Genomic DNA, 19057 nt, shown 5'->3' with positions numbered 1-19057 from the left:
TATTTGACCAGAGAGCCCACGGCTGGAAATCAGTTCTGAGCACTATGTCACTGGGTTTTGATTTTTCCCAGACACCTAGAACATGAAAAAGCACCCCATTTCTTAAAACAATTCACTGGCAAGACTGTTGTCCTTTAAAGTTGCCCTTTAGACATGGATGCAAAGCCAGTCTCCTCCTCTCTCCAACTTTCTCTTACAATACAGTTTCCGGTCTGGAACAGATCAAAGTCAAACAGGAGAGAAACAATCCAGTTTAACAGAGATCTGATGTGCCTTTTGATGTCTCATTAACCTTGAGAGTGAATGTAATTGGTGAGTGCCTGTCACACAGGCATGGGGGTTTGTTGGGGGCGGGGGGGGGGGGAGGAAGCCAGTGGAAACATCACCTGGGTTGTGTGTGTGGGGGGGCGGATACAAAGAGAAACATCATTTAGTAGATCATCTAGCAAAACATGGGGCAGCTTTCCAACTGTCAGGATTGGCTAAATTATAGTTTCCTTAAGCCTGTGATGAAACTACTACGTGTTTTCATGAGAAAGCATTTGGAGATGTATCTGTCTGCGTGCCAAAATACGCTCACTGAGGTATTGGGGTGGGGGGGGGACACTTTGATGTTGGAAATATAATCCTGAGAAAAGCAAACATTTTGGGATTCATGTTACTAAGGCTCTGTGATGAGTGAGTATGTGTAAGGTGTGTGCCATTAAAAATACCACAAGCAACCCAATGTGGGAATGCCCTAATTCCATTGAGTCCCTAGTCAGAGTCCCCTCATTACTAATTACTGATTGATAATATGTCAACAGATAGAGGGAGGGAAATTAGCTGGTCTCTAGAGATAAAGGGTTACCCGTGGAGGAAGACTCCTCTTGGGATAAGAAGACTAGCAATCTAACCAGCTTCTAATCCCAGCTCTAGACCAGAGACCCACACAAAAGCTAAGGCCGGGTCATCGTCACCTCCTTCCAGGGCTCCATCTGGGACCGGTTCCGCTCTGCCCTCCCCAGGAGAAGCACCAGAAGTAAACAAGCCCCATAATGCCCACCAGGGACTTGCATGCACTAGTCTCACCCATTTTTGCTTTTCTCTCCCAAGGTCTCCCCTTCTCCATCTCTCCTCCCCACTCCTCTGCTTTAGGAACTTCCAGAAAGTTATCACCATGAACCTCACTTTTTACACCAGATTCCCACCGCAGGCTGATGATGGCACAACCTGTTTCTGCGAGAGCCACCCTCTAACCGGCTGCTGGCTTCTCTGTGCTCCTGTCAGGGCCACACAGCCTGGCGCGCGTCCTCACCCTCCGGCTTTGCCCCTCACCCTCATGCCCAAATGCGCCCACAGAAAAGCGGATCCGCGGAATCCCCTCTTTTCCCACAGAAGTTTCTGCATTTCGAAGGAGAGGAGGTGAAAGATGCAATACCTGTGAATTACAAACATCATGTCCTACCCCAGCAGACAGAGATGGCGACCTCGCTCCCGGGGAGAGGGCAGAGGGCAGCCCCTGTCCTTGTCAGGGACCACACTTCTTTCTGGGTGGGTGGGAGGGAGGCATTTTCCTCACCATCCCACCTCGCATTCCTTTGCTTCTCACAGCCCCTCCAGACAGCCCTTCCCCTAACACTCCCGGGGCCAGGAGAAGGGAGAGAAAAGAAGAGAGGTGGGGGGGCGGGGGTGTCTCTGAATCCCCTCGTGCACAGTATTTAGTTTTCAACTAGCAGGACTTTTGAGTACGTATTTTCTTTTCTGCTCCTTCCCGGCCCAGTTACCCCAAAGCCGCCCAACCCCCAAGACCACTGCAACCAAAACAAGCGCACTGACCACAGCACCCTGGCTGCTGCCGCCCCAACTGTTGCAGCAGCTGTCTGGGTGGCGACGACGGCGGCGAGGGCAGGGCCGGGTCTGGACCCGGACACTCCCGCCCGGGAGGCGGGGAGGCTCCGGGCGGCCTCCGAGGGGCGCGAGGTGCAGGGGAGCCCCTGCGGCAGCCGCCTGGGATAGGAGAGGCGGCGCTCTCACCCCGGACCCCGCGCACAGCCAGCCCCAGCCGCGGCAGCGGCGCCGGCGGAGGCTGCCCGCGTTCGTCCCCCTCTCACCTTTAAGATCAGGTCGGTGTGATGTTGGTCCAGCATGTTGGCTTTCTGGAAGGAGGTGACGATGACCCGGCCGTAGCGCCCCGGGGTCTGCAGGTCCGAGTAGAGCCGGTGCTTGGAGCGGTTGACCGGGAAAAGGCTGTTAACGAGGTTGCGCTCGATCTTGGCGAGACTGTGCTGGGGCGCCAGCAGGTGCTCCACGCTCTCCTCGACCTGGTAGCGGCTGAAGCTGGCGCCGAGCAGGATGGAGATGAGCACGGGCGCCGAGGCGAAGAAGACGGGGTGACTGGCAATGAAGTGGCCGAGCCGGGAGAAACACGTCCTCAAGCCCCTGTGCAGAACCTGCCGCAGCATCCTAGAGCAGAGCGGGCGCGGGAGGAGGGCGAGGCGCACGCTCGGCGCGGGCTCGGGCGGCGGCGGCGGCGGTGGCGGTGGTGGCGCCCGCGGTGGCGACGGCGGCGGCGGCGGCGGCGAAAGCGAAGGCGAGACCCGGTGCTCTCCCGGAGCCGCGGCACCACCATCGGGGAGTCCCGCGCCGCGCCTCGGGATGGTCCCCTCGGGCCGGAGACACGCCCTCCAGCCCGCGGCCCCGCCGGCCCGGAGAGCCCCCCAGCCTGGCGGCCTCCGCGCTGCTGCCCCCACCCCGCCCTACCCCGTGCGCCCTCCCCACCCTCCGCCGCCTCCCCGCCCGAGGGGCTCCGTGCGGCTGGGTTGTTCCCCGGCTCAGCGCGGAAGGGGCCCGGGGCAGCCCCCGCGGCGCGTCATGACCCCACTCACCCGACCCCGAAGGCCAACGACGGGGTGGCGCGGGGAGCGGCGGCGGCGCTATCCCGGGAAGACTCTGCGCGCCAGCCTAGGAACACGAGGACTGAGAATTCCAGGCTACACCCAGTCCCCTCCCCTCCCCAGGCTCCCCTCCCCCGGCCCGCCGCTCACGCCTTCTCCTCCCCTGTATCCTCCGGGGAGACCCAGAGATGAATAAAGAAATGGCCCCGGTTTTCCAAACAAAAAGTAAAGAGTTCTCCCGGGGGGCATCGGGCGGACCCTCTCCGAGCCGAGCTCCCCCAGAGGCGGAAAGGAGGCGGCTGAAGACTGCGTGCGCTCTGGCTCTCGCCAAGCTCAGGTGGTGGCGCGCACTGGCTGGTGCGGAGAGGGGGTGGGGAGCGAAGACGCTCGAACGTGGAGATCACGCCTCCTTTCAAGTAAGAGCCATTTAAAATATCCCAACACCGCAGTTTCCGCGGGACCACGGGGTCCGGTGCGTGTCCGGGGTACGTCCACCCGAAAGGCGCCTGTGGAGAATCTCTATACAAACCCTCCTTTAGGATCGCTCCAAACGGATTGGGGTTGGGCAGTTCTGCTGCTGCGCGCCCCTCAACCTCCCCGCCCCGTCCCCCAGTAATAAAAGTGTTGATAATGATGGTCAGTCGGTGGAGCCACGGGTCATCAGGGCTCTGGTGCTTTCAGACTCCAGGCTCTCCGCCCTGCCTCCTCCTCCTCCTCCTCCTCCTCCTCCTCCTCCTCCTCCGCCTCCGCGTCGTCCTCCCCCTCCCCCCTCTGTCGTCACAGGCGGGTCTGGGGGACCTGGTGAGGCGGGGCTGGAGCGGGCGCCCGTGCGGGTGTAGACTGTTTGAGAACAGCTGGTCTGGGAGTCCGTAGCGTTACTCCCCTTCTCTCCTCCGCCCCACTCTCTCCTCCTCAAATGCGCGAATGTGGGGAGTGGGGGACCCCTTATCTCCGACCTGGAGAGACACTGGTCTCGGAGCGTGCCGAGCCGCAGGGGGCGCGGGGGAGCCCCAGGGCGCCGAAGGCTCGACAAAGTTGGGCGTGTACGTGTGAGCACCAGCCTCGAGCTATCAGGCGGCCACTGTGGTTCCCCTCGAATTCCCCCTCCAGAGAATTCCCCGAGAAGGCGGGCACCGGCTTCGGGCCGGGATAGACCAACAGCGGCGGGAACGGCCATGCACAGGTACAATTTAGCGCCTTTCGTTGCGCGCTCCAAGCCCCGGGGTCCATCCACTGCAGCGCAGACCGAGCCGGATCTTGGAGTCTGGGCCACAGGGTCGCTCAGTCCGGCCATGGGGGTGGGGATTGGGGCGTGGCGAGGGGGTCCCCAGGCTTTCCTCTCCTAGTGCCCAGCCTTCGCATCCCCAGCCTCTGGTAGCTCCTGCTTGGCCTCCTAATACGGAGGGGTCAAGCCGCAAATAGAGGCGCGATCCCTGGACTGTGGCCCGCACTACTGAACACGGACATGGACATGCATATTAACCAAAGCTGAGGGAAGATGGACTGGGGCGAGGAGGAGGAAGAGGAAGAGAGGGGACGAGGAGAGGGAGAGGGACATGGGTGGGAGAACGCGACTCCGGGAGGTGTGACTTCCCAATGCCAAGCGGCCCTGCACTTCTCAAACTGAACTTGGGAACTTGCACGTTGGAAACAGGAAGTCGTGGGCTGGGAAATCCTCCTTTTTTGGTTTCTCTCCTTCCTTCCATCAGACTAGACACTCCTTCCGATATTCCCTCAGCAACACCTCAAACTGCTGCGCCGCCCAGCCCCGGGGGGTGCAACCGCTCTGCTCAGCCTGCGCTCCGTAGGTCCTTCTGTCCCTCTGTCCTCTCCGTCACTTTCTCTGCTCACCCTCGCTATTCCCCACCCCGCTCACTGCTTCCCAAGGCTCCTCTCGGGCGCCTAAGTTCACCAGCAGCGTCAGCCCGCACCTCCCCACACCACTCCGCACTGCCTTCCCCTGGAGGTACCTATCGGGAGGGGCTGGCAATCCCCCGGCTAACACTCCACTCGTGCCCTTCCCCCCGCATCTTAATTTCTGCTCGCGGTTACGCTGCTGCGCTGCAGCGCTTTGCTGATTCACGATGATCGCGGAGGGAAAAGCCTCATTGACTTGTGCCCCTGCAAGCGGCGAGGCGAGCGCGAGTGGCTGCTAGGGCACAGGCTTTGGGAAGCCACCCACCACTGCGCAGCCAAGGTGCTAAATGACGGGGTGGATGCCCTTAGACAGAAAGGCGGCGGCGGTGGGGGGAGGAGAGTGGCGGGGGGGGGGGGGTGCGCGGCGGCAGTGGGGAATACCGGGAGCTACTTCTTTAGGGCTGAGCAGGGGGGCAGCTGGTGGGTGGGCACTCCTCAGGAGGCCTAACGTCAGTCTCTGCGCGGGGAGTGAACAGAGATGTTTCCTGTGCTCAGATGCAGGCTCAGCGGCAGAGGGAAGAAGGGAAACCAGCCCACAGGTCTCTTTGGCGAAGCTCATTTTATTCTGAAGGCTTTGTCCCTCCAAATGGTTCCCTCCTAACCTTGGTTCTCGCCCATCCCTGGAACGTCTGGCCTTTGAATGTTAGCCTTCGCGCTGGCTGAAGCGCAGGCGTCCCCTCGCTCTGCGCCTGGGCTGAGTCTTCGAGCGGGAGAAACCCAGCTTCCCTCACCTGGCCTGGGGGGAGTTTTGACCTCCCACACGCAAAGGGCCTTTCCTTTGGGGCTGAGGCGTTTGCTTCTAGTTCTCCCAGCTCTTCCTAATGGTCCTTCCGTATTTCTGGGGAAACTTCCACCCTGCCTGCTTTACTTCCGAGACACCCAACAGCCTGAGAGTTGATCTTTCTGCCACTTTTTTTTTTTTTATTGCGCACAACCTAGTTAGCATTGTCAAAATTGAGTTGGAGCAAGAAAGAGAAGAGAGGGTGTTGTCTGTCTTTTGGTCAGACATTCCGGGGAGCGTTGCCACCACCAAAGACTTGAGTTTGCCTTTGGGACAGTGACCTTGGGAACAGAGCTTCCATCAGGACATTAGCAAATTATTCCTTTCCTGATTACAAATTAATGCATACTAATGGTAGAGAACTTAAAAATAACAAGAAAAAGAAGGGAACAAAAAGATCTCTGTATCTCTGTACTCCCACCACCTTGGAAAGGTAACGTCTGTTGATGAGTTGTTGTACACACAGACAACATGATATGAAGGTTAGAGCTGTTGGTTCCATAACCATTAAGTTGAATCCTTACTCCACCCCACTTTACTGTGATGCATTGGGTAAGGACTTGACCTCTTTATACCACACTTAGGGAAAATGGCAATAATAACAGTACCCACCCCATAGAGTTGTAGTGAGGATTACATAGGTTAAAAGATAGAAGGAACTGCCGGGCCAGTGTGGCTTGGTGGTTGAGCATCGACCTATGAACCAGGAGGTCAAGGTTAGATTTCTGGTCAGGGCACATGCTGGGGTTTCTGGCTTGATCCCCCATGGGGGGCGTGCAAGAGGCAGCCGATCAATGATTCTCTCTCATCATTGATGTTTCTATTTCTCTCTCTCCTTCTTCCTTCCTCTCTGAACTCAATAGAAAAGTATTTTTTAAAAAGATATAAGGCCCTAAAAATATGGCATGGAATATGACAACCACATAGTAAATGATATATGTTATAATTTTAGTCTTCTCTGAATATGTGTGTGTGAAAAATAAAATCAATCCCTGCCATCCAACATCGGTCTGGTGTTGTCAGCTGGACTTGGTGTTTGTAAGAGCTGACATGGGACTCACATCTAAACTTTGAACAAAACCCATTCCCCACAACACTGATACCAGATAAGGTCATCCTATAACTGTGATGGATCCAGACAAAATTAAAACCCCTTCATAATCATGTCTGAACACAGACAAACATGAACCTTCTCCAAACTACAGAAATGACCAAACATGTCCCTATCTTGGCTAATAAGAGTGAGTATTCTATTTTTTTTAAAAAACAAGCTACAGCTTTAGACTCGATCTAGTCTTTTCTCCTTTTAGGTAAAGATTTACTAAGGCACCCAACCATAAAACTACCCCGGCATCCTGACAGCTGCCAATCAGAGCAAGCCCTGCTGCCTTAAACCTTCCTTAAAATCACTTAGCCCAAGCCCAAATCCTGCAAGTCCTTTCTAATACCTTCTTGAGACACCCCTCAGTTCTCTGTGGTGCATGTTTTCCCTCACTGCAATGAAAAAATAAACCCAGATTGTTCAGCTACTGGTGTGTTCCTGGCACTCTTTTGGCAGAGGGCTTTGCCAATGTATATAAAATGTTCATACACTTTTTTTTTTTCTAAAATTGAAGGTCATTATAAGCATTCTGTTTGCAACCATTCCCCCCTCCCCCCATTAAATAGACCATGAGCATTTTCTCATGTCAGTTAATACTGCTTTTAAACATCTGAATAGCTGCATAGAATCCCACCATATGGCTGAACTTCATTTACTTAGTTTATACCATATTGTTGGACATAGTGTTTTTTAAAAAATTTTTTAAATATATATATTTATAATATATATATATATCACTGAGTTGAATATCCTGTACATGAATCTCTACCTGCATCTCTGTTTTCTTAGGGTCAGATATCCTGACTATCTTTTAAATAGACTGCTACTAACCAATGCCTTTCTAATTACTGTTAAATGGTAAGGTACAAGGGCATTCCTTCACAGGGATTAAATCTATATATATAAAAGGCTAAGCAACCGGCCAATTGGCAGTAGGTATGATGCCCACTGACCACCAGGGGGCAGACGCTCAATGCAGGAGCTACCTAGTGACAACAACTTTGCAGAGTGCCCTCTTGCACTCTGGGACCCCTTGGGAGATGTCAGACTGCTGGTTTCTGCCCCATCCCACAGGCCAGGCGGAGGGATCCTACCTGCCAGAGGGACCCCACTCACTCCGCAGACACCCTTCAAGTCCTGGCGCTGCCCCGGTGTGGGACCACGGGAGGTTGGCTCCAGGGCATGTCCGCCCGTCTTGCCCAGTCCCACCAGCCACCTTCTAGTTAATTTCCTTTCAGTGTGCACAAATCCGTGCACCGGGCCTCTAGTATGTTGATAAAAATAAATGATGTATTCCCACTGAGGGGTGTCACCTATTACATCTGGAATCAGTCTCTTGGCTCAGTCTTGCTCAGAGATGCAAAAGAGATTGCTTATGGTGTGGAGAGAGTGGGGACTCAAAAGAAAAGCTTATTTGGTTTGATAAGGTTAGAAACAAGGGTCTGCTTTTATCTAGCAAGTTTGTCAAGCATTAGCTTTCAATAATCCCACCACCATTTTCTGCCTGAGGAGCAAAAAATATTTTCATGCCTATGTCTTAAATCTGAAGAGGTCTGTGTCAATTATGAAATGACTATGCATAGCAGGATCATGGAAAGGATATTTGGGTGGCTGCAGTTGAGGGTGGAACTTAGTATAGAGTATTTATCATTACCTGATACCTTCCTGATCTTAATAACACTACAGTATTTTTAAAAGTGCTGAGTGATTCTGCCATTCTAAAAGATCTAGATAAGATCTCTGGGAGAATAGAAAATACGCAGGGAAGGCCAAAGTATAACAGAGATTATGCTTTCAGGGGGACGGGGGGTGGGGGGGAAGCTTCCCTGACAAACATCAGCATTACCTTGAGTGCAGATGTTTCCATGAAATATCTTCTGGAACTCAGCCCTGTTTTGACCAAGAGGCTGTTTTATGCAGAGCAACACTACACTTCAGAAATTTTACCCAAAGGGGGACTACTGAAGATAGTTAAAACTTGCCGTTGAAGAGGGAACACATGTGTGACAAGTCTTAATAGGCTGCTTAAGATAAAGAGACACACTGTTATGTGTAGATAATTTCTACTCAAAAGTGTGCTGATTGGACATCTAAGTCTTCCAGGATATTCTGCCAACTCAGTAAGCTCTCCATATCATCATGAATCTTTTAGAAGAATGATCCATCATGACATAAGGAAAAGAGTAAAGCAAAATCATTTTTCTGAATAAACATAAGATTCAGGGCTAAGAGAGGTATATGTCATGCATGGATCCAGGAAGAAACATTCTGGAACACACTGTCTTGGTGTCTGTGCTTCTAATATAATCCAGAAGGTTGAGGTCGACAGGTCCAAATTTTTGCTTTGCATTTTTTCTCCTAATAGAAAGCATGACTTTATCTTCTCGCCACCTTTCAAAATACTTTCAATTTTCAAGGTTCTCTTAAAATCCTGGCTCACATGTAGAATAAGCTTTCTCTGACTGCCACACCAACATTGATTAATTTAACTCTAGTGAAACATTTTATTTGAATTTCAGTGAGCAAGTTCCTACTGTGGTCGACAACTATGAGAAATTGAGCAAGGGATTCCCTGATCTCAAGGAATTTGTAGTCTAGTAGGGTTGAATAAATCTACTGAGAATTAAAATATAAGCCAAAGTAAAGAAAATTCTAGAGGAGAGGTCACAACAATGTGTGAAAAGCTCAAAAAAAGGCATAGATGATATCTGGGTTGCCTCTAGTCTTAGAATACCTTTAGCCTAGAGTTAGCATCTTGCTGTTTTGAGATTCTTTGTTATATAATGTCTTGTACATATGATCTAGAAACACCTACATCTATAAATATATGATATGTAAATATTACATATCAGTTTTTTGATAGCTGTTTGATCACTGGACCCGACTGGTTGAGGTCCCCTTCTCTCTTCACTTGGCATAGTTCTAAAGTTTTGAGCTTGGCCAAAGAAGGTGATACCTCTTCATTATAAGAATTACTGAGTATTGCCCCTTTCCTGATATTAAACTAAGTGTATGTGAGGTTTTTCACTAAGTTAAAATAGCTTTTCTTCCACAGCATCTAAATGAGGAGAGTTTAGGTAAATTATTCAGTTTCAGCACCAGGGACAGATCCATTTAAACCTAGTTACTCATCCCCCTTCCGGCCCCCATCACTTGGTTTTAGAGAAATTTTAGAGCTAAAGATGTTATTTAAACTAATATAATCCAGGGGGTTAATCATCTTTACTTTATCCAGGACAATTAAAATGGAAAGAAATTTAGATTAGTGGCTCACGAAATCCAGTACGTTCATATTTAAAATTGTGCCCAATACTTTTATGCCCTTGTGATATGTTTGTGTGGGGAGGACATTTAAAGGTAAATGTTAGAACTGAATCTAAAATATAATGTCTTTAATTTTAGGAGTAATTTTGCCTAAGACTTACCAAAATGATAGAAAAAGGGGAAAATAATATTTTTATGTGTTTTATGTGCTAAGTTTAGCCTTAGGCCCTTTCACATATCTTGGTGTATATACTTTGCAAAATCACTCTGTAGGCTATTATGCATTGTCAAACCCATTTTAAAGAGAGGAGACTGAGGAGTAAGGAGATTAAATATCTTGTGTAGGAAGATCTTGTAATGGAAGTATAAATAAAACCCATGCCTATCTGATATTAGAACCCATATATTTTTTGCTTAATCCTTTCACATTTTTCACCCAGCCCCCAACCCCCTCTGCTTTGAAAGCTGTCAGTCTGTCCTCTGTATCTATGAGTCTGTTTCTATTTTGTTTGTTTATTTTGTTCATTGGGTTCCACATATAAGTGAAATCATGTGGTACTTGTCTCTCTCTGAGGGCTTATTTCACTTAGCATAATACTCTCAAGGTCCATCCATGCTGTTGCAAAAGGTAATATTTTCTTCTTTTTTTATAGCCAAGTAGTAAGTAGACACAGACAACAGTATGGGATTACTAGAGGTAAAGGGGGGTTGTGGGGAGGTGGGAGACGGTAAAGGGGAGATGAATGGTGAGGGAAGGAGATGTGGCTAGGGGTGGTGGACACACAATATAATATACAGTTGCTGTATTATAGAATTGTATCAGAAACTTAGATAATTTTATTAACCAATGTCACCCCAATAAATTCATTAAAAATAAAAAAGAATCCATGTTTTTCTGTCAATCATTCTTCTTTTAAGCAGAAAATTACTTGTTTCCTCTTCTAGAATGCCTTGACTGGATATAATAATGTGTCAGAAACATCTTAGTCATATAACATAATATGCCACGAATATTATAAACAATTTAATGCTGTTTCTGTATTTACTATTCATTTAATAGTGTTGTAAAATGGCAATATTGTGGCCTATCCATTAATCAGTTTTTCAGTGGTTGGATTTATTTCTGATGTTAGTATTCCTTAGAGGAGTTCTGTGGACCAACAAAAATATTGTTATGGAACCCAAAGTGTTTGCTGATCTAATCCAACCCACTCCTTTTGCAGATGGCAAAACTTATGCAGTCCTTGTCTGGATTCTACCATGAAAAAAAATCCCTCAAAATGTTAAAATGGAAAACTGTCAAGTGGTTCCAAAATACATAACAGAAAAAGCAACCAAATAGACTCTGACCTTATGCCTGTTGAAATTCTTCCATTTTTTAGTGGTTCAACAGCAGTCATTACAGTGCAAAGGGAAAGATTCCTTAATTCTTTTCCTTTACTGTATAAAGGGAACAAAGACCACTATAATCACCAGATCCATTGTCTTATGTATGAACATAGGGGACATAAGAAAGCAGGGGGTTTCCTGATAAAACTTTTAGCTTCAGGGCAGTCTCTCTTTGATGTTTATATATTTAATCCCTTTAAAAATTGTACTCCAGAGCATAACCTAAGAACAAAGCACTTCATCCCTTCTGTTATTAGAACTGTGTACTTCTTGCTTTGACTTTTAAAAATGACAGAGCTACAAGGCATTCTGTTCCCCATGGCTGCTCACTTCCTTCTAGTGAATGGCGTTGTATTGGTGAATTAATTAATAGTAAAGTCTGATTTACATTTTAACAAATATTAGACTTGTAGGAAAGTTACATCAGGAGGCAGCTCCTAGGATAGGTTAAGTGAGAAAAGAAAAATTTAAAGCTTCCTTTTTCAGACAAAGCACAGGACTTGGCATTTCTAGGGCTGCTTTGCTTCTACCTTCAGGCATCTTCTGAATATTATAAAGAGGATTATTCTACATGTGGGAAAGTCTGCTCTACCATGGGTGGAAAGGTTGAGCCTCCGGTGACTGCCGTTACCTCCTGTAGCCTGCCAAGCAACAGAAACTAGTTTGGTTACTGGCCAGGCCATTAGCAAACAAGTTCTTCCATCCAGCTCTGTCTCATCCCTGTATTTCAGATTTCTGTTCACAAAATCAGAACAATAAAGATGATGATGATATTCCTCTGTTAAGGAGATTTTCAGGTGTGAAACATGATGATGAATGTAAAGTGCATTGAAACAACCACCCACATTATTGGGCTTGATAGGTCCAAGGCACTTGCTAAATGTGGAGCATGAAGGCATACATGTAAAGACCATGCCTTTCCGGTGTCCACAGTGCAGGGGAGTGAGGCCAAGTGAAACAACAAAATTGTGTAGTGTGGCAAGGACATATGTTTCATGGGACCCATGAGTAGGTTCCCTTAACCTAGCCTGAAAGGCAGAGGTAAGGGCTGGAAAAGCTTTTTTTAAAATATATATTTTTATTGATTTCAGAGGGGAGGAGAGAGAGAGAGCCAGAAACATCAATGATGAGAGAGAACCATCATCAGCTGCCTCCTGCACACCCCACACTGGGGACTGAGCCTGTAACCTGGGCATGTGCCCTTGACCTGAATCGAACCCGGGACCCTTCAGTCCGCAGGCCAACGCTCCATCCACTGAGCCAAACCAGCCAGGGCTGGAAAAGCTTTTAAGAGGATTTCTAGAGATGCTGTCTGGTGCTCCATCCTTATCCTCTTGGCCCACTTGGCCCTCTAGGTAGTTCCCACATACGCTGATGGCTTCCTGCCTGTCTCTGTGTGAGATATTCCAGGGAGCTAACACCTCTAGGAGATACCTCTAGGAGGGACAGGAAAAATAAGTAAATACCCAAACTTCTTTGCGTCTCTGAGGGACAACTCAGAGATGTGCTTTACGCAGGCTCTGAGAGACTTCCCCGCAGAGTGGTCCTCTGGTTGCCCACTGCAGTCCCCCATTCACGAGCACACCCTGTGCTGGCTTTTCTCTCTTCTAGCTACCTTCTCTGCTCCCCCACTTTGTTAATGGGACTCCCCTCCCAAATAAACCATTCACACCCACATATTAGTTTCAGGATCTGTCTTTTGGGGGAACCCAACCGAAAACAGGAGATGACATCCTAATGGAGTCTCAAAGGTTAGCAGTTAGTGAAGCCTATCGAATTTAATGGTATGTAAATTATACCTCAGTAAGGCCATTTGGAAAAAAAAAAGAATTAGTCAACCCACCATGGAGGGAAAGAATATTCCAGGCAGAGGGAATAACATTTGAAATTATAAGGAGGAGATAGAGAATTTAGCTTGTTTGGGGAACCACAAAGAGTTCAGATTGGATAGGCAGTAGTTTGGAAAAGCTGACTGGAGCTGCGTTAAAAGGGGCCTTATAAGCCTGGATAAAGAGCTGACTGTTTATTCTGAAGGTGATAGGAAGCCATTTCAGGGCTTTAAACAGGGGAGTTTATGGCCAGGTTTATGTTTTATAAAGTTTCTTGGATGGCCCTGGATAAAAAAGGGCAAAGAGGCAAAAAGACCAGTTAGGAAGTCATGATAATAGGCCAAGAAGAGATTAGGGCCGGGAGCAATATGCTGAGGCCAGTAGGCTGGAGAGGAAGGGAATGATTTATATGTTTTTACTAGTAGAAAAATAGGATTGGCAAGACTGAGATGATTGCAGAATGGAGCTGAGATACTGCATCATGGTTTCTGAAGACATAGTATCACTTCAAAAAGCTATGCTAAACCATACTCAACCCTAGAAAATTTCAGTTTATTTTTACCAAATTCTGTTGGAGAATAGAGCTTCTCAGGGTGAGGAAGAAGAAAAGGTGGACTGTGTTAAGCTCTAAGTTACAACAAAGTCAGGTTGAATGTAATGGTTTGGACATGAGAGCTGGATAAGAGAGGTTAGTGGCCTGAATGAATCCACAGGGTGGAGGCTAAAATCCTAAGTTAAGTCCATCATATGGTGATTTATGAGGATTACTAAATGTCCTTGCTCCCAAGAGAATTGAGTTATATCTTAGGGATAGTTGCTTACATGAGAAAACTTCATTTGGAGGACAAGGTAAGGAGATAAATGAGGAGGTAGGGGTGGGGAAAGGAAAATGAAATGTATGGCCTGCATGGGTGAGATTCCATGGAAACCTCCCTCTTTGATTCATCTTAATTCTCTTCATCTTTATAATGTACTGGAGGCCCGATGCACGAAATTCGTGCAAGAGTAGGCCTTCATTTCCCCAGCTGCCGGCACTGGCTTCTCTCTGGCACCTGGGAACCGGGCTTCCCTCCGGCCACCAGCAGGTACCCAGGATCCGGGCTTCCCTTGCAGCCCTGGCTTTGTCTGGAAGGTCGTCCGGAAGGACGTCCAGTCTAATTAGCATATTATGCTTTTATTATTATAGATACCTGGGGATTTTCCTTCTATTGACCCTCTAGAACCCATCCATCTCTGAGGGTGACTAAGGACCATACCCTCTACATGTCGGCCTCTATTCCCTGGTAGTAGCTTATACTTCTGTTAGGAAACACACACACACACACACACACACACACACACACACACACACACTGCACATGTTTAATTTATACAATTAGAAATCACATTGAAGAAAATAGGCACCGACATTTCACAGTGTTACACACACATTCTTTCATTGACACCTGCACGGGGGTGCTATAAATATGAGAGCATGTTAATAAGCTATTTTTAGTCTTATGAATTATGCTGCTGTGAACATTAATGTACATGTTTTTGTATAGATATATGTTTTCATTTCTGTTGGGTGTATACCTAGCAGTGGAATAGCTGGGTCATGTAGTAACTCTATGCTTAACACTTGAGTGCCTACTGAATTGTTTCCAAAGAGCCTGAACCATTCTCAGCAGCAATGTGTTTTGTCTGTTTGCTTGTTTGTTTTAATCATTATATATGCTGGTTTTTCTCTACTTATTATTAGATGCTAGTTTCACAAAACATTTGCAGTCTCTTTCTTGATTCGTCCATATTTTAAATTCTCCTTTCTTGGTGAAAGACTTTTTACATCTAAAAATATTACTTGAAAATCCCCATAGTATCCTAATAAGAATTATGATCATGTAACTTACATAGATGTGGGAAGCTCTTGTTGAGGATACAGGAATTTCAGATTGATGTCCACATCTTGCTATGGAATCCCAAACTCGTGGAATCTCCAATTTGGGGGAATTCTTTTTTAAAAATATATATTTTATTGATTTTTTTACGGAGAGGAAGGGAGAGAGATAGAGAATTAGAAACATCGATGAGAGAGAAACATCCATCAGCTGCCTCCTGCACACCCCCTACTGGGAATGTGCCCGCAACCAAGGTACATGCCCTTGACCGGAATTGAACCTGGGACCCTTGAGTCCGCAGGCCGACGCTCTATCCACTGAGCCAAACCGGTCAGGGCTGGGGGAATTCTTTAAGCCATTGAACAGCAAAGATGTAATATGGGGACCACTGTGACACTCTCTTTGTTGACTCAGAAGGGGAAAGAAAGTGGAGGTGTCCAAAAGGAGCTGAGAGTCTCAGAGTTGTGGGAAGTCCACAAAGACCTTATGTTATTTATAGCTCTGCTAGGGGCCAGAGGGCTTGTGCCTGAGGTCCAATAATGAGTCTGGCTTGGACCCACTGGGGTAAAGCTTACCCAATTCACTTCTTCCCCTATCTCCAGATCAAACTCCTCTCCCCAATTTACTCCTTCAAGTTCCACCCTACATTTATCCATCCAGTACCCATCACTCTGGCCAGCGGGTGGTGAGGAAAAGTAGGAAATGGGAAAAAGAGAAAAATGAGAACATGTGTTCATGTCTCTTCCCCCACTTCTTTGCCTCCCTATTTATTATGAGTTCGGTAGGCATTCTGTTTAATTTGCCTCACCTGAAGCGATAACACTTTGGTCTCTATAAAGCAGTAATATCACCTAAGGCACAGTAATGAACTCCCCTGTAGAACAATAAAGATGAAATAAGGTGGTGACAAAATCCCACAGGAAGGACTATTAACTAATGTTATTAAGTGATACTTTCTTAGTGAAAATTCCCTCCTCTGTAGTATTTCATTATTAACAGTCCTTGGGAGTGAAAAGAAAAGAAAAGCCTTTTTATTTCTCTGGCTTGGTCTCCTGGTACTCATAAAGGAATGTAGACTATGCTTTATGATGCCAAAACCATCGGTCAATCGAGTCAATTTGATAATAGAACAACAATCAACTACATCATTTGGCGTTATGTAGGCAAAACAGCTAATTGTTTGACTGAAATATTCATATGCAAATCAGTTATTTTGACATCACATGGGCACAATCCAAGTCAATATTTGGATAGTAATTAAAAATCATTAATTGGAACCATATTTGTTGATTATCTCATATATAGGAATTTTTCTCATTTAACAGATGGCTTTGCATCAGCCCCATCTTAGACATGAGTAAACACAGATTTTTCTAACTGTGGAAAGTAAATACATAAGAAGGGGCTAGATGGAGAAAGCAACTTGAAAGATGACTTTGAAAACTGCAGTGGTGGTAATTCTTTATTCTTTAGAATAATCTGCAGGAGATGGCAATTTGGCAATTCGAACATTGGAGATGCAATTATTAATCTGGTGTAGTAGTATCCTAGCGCTGCCATAACAGAGTACAACAAAGCTGGGCGGCTTACACAATAGACATTTACTGTCTCACAGTTCTGGAGGCTAGAAGTCTGAGATGAAGGTGTCCCATAGGACTGGTTCCTTCTGAGACCTATGAGGGAGAGTCTTCCCTCCTAGCTTCTGTTGGTTTGCTGGCAACCTTTGGCATTCCTTAGTGTACACTCATCATGGTCACACGGTGCACTTTGTGTGTGTGCGTGCGTGTCCTTGTTTTGAAGGACATCAGTTATTTTAAATTAGGGGTCCACTCTACTCCAGTATGATTTCATCTTAACTGGTTATACCTGCAATTGCCCTATTTCCAAATACTGTCCTGGGGGTAAGGATTCGATATATGAATTCTGAGGGGATGCAATGCAGCCTGAAAAATCTGGTGACAGATCACTAGATCTGTCATAGGAGGTATTATCCCCCCCGCCCAATTTTTATATTTTGAACCTAACAAACGCTGTTTCAGAGTCTTACTTTCTACTTTATTTGAAAATATGTGCTCTAGTTGCCCAGCTTACTTGCTGCATCCCCTTCCTCAGCCAATACCACACTCATCCTCACCCCATCCTCACCCTTAGGTGACTTTCTGTTTGTATGTGGGAGAATCACGTGGCTACCATTTCCCACCTGGAAGAAAGGGAATAGAGGTCATCCTTTGAAATATGCTACACTCCCAAGTTAGAGCCATCATGTCTGAGTGGTCAGCCCTTGCCGTGAGTGATGGATGGTGCTTTGCAAAACCAGCTTTCTTGAGAGCATCACTAGCAATGTCATGGTAGGCTTTTGGTGGGTGATGTCACAGGATAATGCCGGTGTATCCATATGAAACTGGTCTTAGAAGTCACCTTGTTCTTACCTATGGGAAACCCTCTCATCTTGCTGTGCTTCATTTGAGAACTTTACCTGAAGGGACTCCTTTTAATTGTTGATGAGTTTTGTTGCAAAGCTTTTAGTAATAGAATAATAGAGGCTAGATCTGCATAATGCAGTGAAAATTGGAGGGTTGAGTCAAACCCCTAGTCATTTGATGGGAAAAACCTCATTGGGCCAAGCTTCCATTTGGCACCTCGTGGCCAAATGTTGTATATATTTATACATGCATATTTCAGGATTAGATGTTTGTATATATGCATATACAAACAAAATCATGTTCCTTAATTGTCAAGTGGAAATTATTGATGTACATCACAGTTGTCTCTCTATATAGATCAATATCATAAGTCCACTGTGTGAATTATTAGGGGGGTGTGAGGAGCCAAAAATCCAGATTCCTGTTTCAACAAGCTTGGCGGGGAGAGAAGATTCTTGATTTATTCAGCAAATATTTATTAAGAACTGATATGTGCCAGCTCCCAAATGAGAACTGATATACACTGAGTGGCCAGATTATTATGATCTCTGAACAGCATAATAATCTGGCCACTCAGTGTATATCCTATATAATAAAAGGCTAATATGCAAATTGTCCCCTCGACCGGGAGTTCGACCAGCAGGCAGGCTGGGCAACCGCCCATGTCCCCTCCCCCTGGCCAGGCTGGCCGGACCCCACCCATGCACGAATTCATGCACCGGGCCTCTAATATATATTTATATATATATATTGAGTGGCCAGATTCTTATGCGTTCAGAGATCATAATAATCTGGCCACTCAGTGTTTGCTGTAAGTAAGAGGTCATCCCTAGCTCAAGAAAGTCATAGTTTACTGGAGAATGTAGAGAAGTGGACAGAAGCTGGCAACAGTGTGGCGAGGACTTGAGTGGAGGAAGGCATAGGACATTGCAAGAGTTCGTACTGGAGTATCTAGCTCGGACTGAGAGGCTTAGGGAGGCTTCCTGGAGGTGGGAGATACCGAAGCGCAATGCAAAACAGTGCCATTAGTGGTCAGCAATAGATGAGTGGTGCCGGCGTAAGTGGCATTCAACAAAGAGGGAGGTCACTTCATGCTTGGGCGATGAAGAGGAACTTCTTAGAGGAGTGAGGTTTGAGATAAACTGTAAAAGCTGATGTCAAAACTGCACACATCTGGCCGCTCTTCAACTGTGCATCGTGGAAACTCTCTGTAGGCAGTTGGGGTGCTGAGACAAGCGTGGGATCTAGCTTAGGTTGGAGCTAGATATCATTATTAACCGGGAAAGGATATGACATTGAATATGAACCCAGCTAGTAGTTATAGCTAAGGGTTGTCACCTGTGTCGGCAGTATTTGTGTAGGCTAGGCCGCTAGGGGGTAGCGAGGGAGAGGTGGGCCTCACATCATTTGAGTTTGGGAATGAAGCAGTGTGTTTACTTTGAGTTGATGGACAGATATTGGAAGGAGGAGGCTCTTCTGATGTATGAGGTAGGAATGCTTTTGTCTGCCAGTTAGAAAAACCCAACTAAGAGCGGCTTTAACAAAAAAGGATTGCTTTTTCCTGCGGAATGCACAATCTGGAGCTAGACACTGGGGTAT

General features: G+C 46.9%; 1 protein-coding gene across 1 annotated transcript in view; it reads right to left on the bottom strand.

Annotated features, from left to right (window-relative positions):
- The window catches only part of PTCHD1 (patched domain containing 1), a 58851-nt gene extending 56407 nt beyond the window's left edge, over positions 1-2444 (bottom strand). Inside the window, exon 1 of the mRNA XM_008154577.3 lies at positions 2094-2444. Within this exon, the coding sequence (XP_008152799.1) occupies positions 2094-2444 (351 nt within the window). The remainder of the gene's footprint in view (positions 1-2093) is intronic.
- Positions 2445-19057: the final 16613 nt, after the last annotated feature.

The sequence above is a fragment of the Eptesicus fuscus genome, chromosome 1, assembly GCF_027574615.1.
Source record: "Eptesicus fuscus isolate TK198812 chromosome 1, DD_ASM_mEF_20220401, whole genome shotgun sequence".
Classification (NCBI taxonomy): Eukaryota; Metazoa; Chordata; class Mammalia; order Chiroptera; family Vespertilionidae; genus Eptesicus; species Eptesicus fuscus.
The sequence above is the reverse complement of the archived record's forward strand: the minus strand, read 5'-3'. Positions and strand labels throughout refer to the sequence as shown.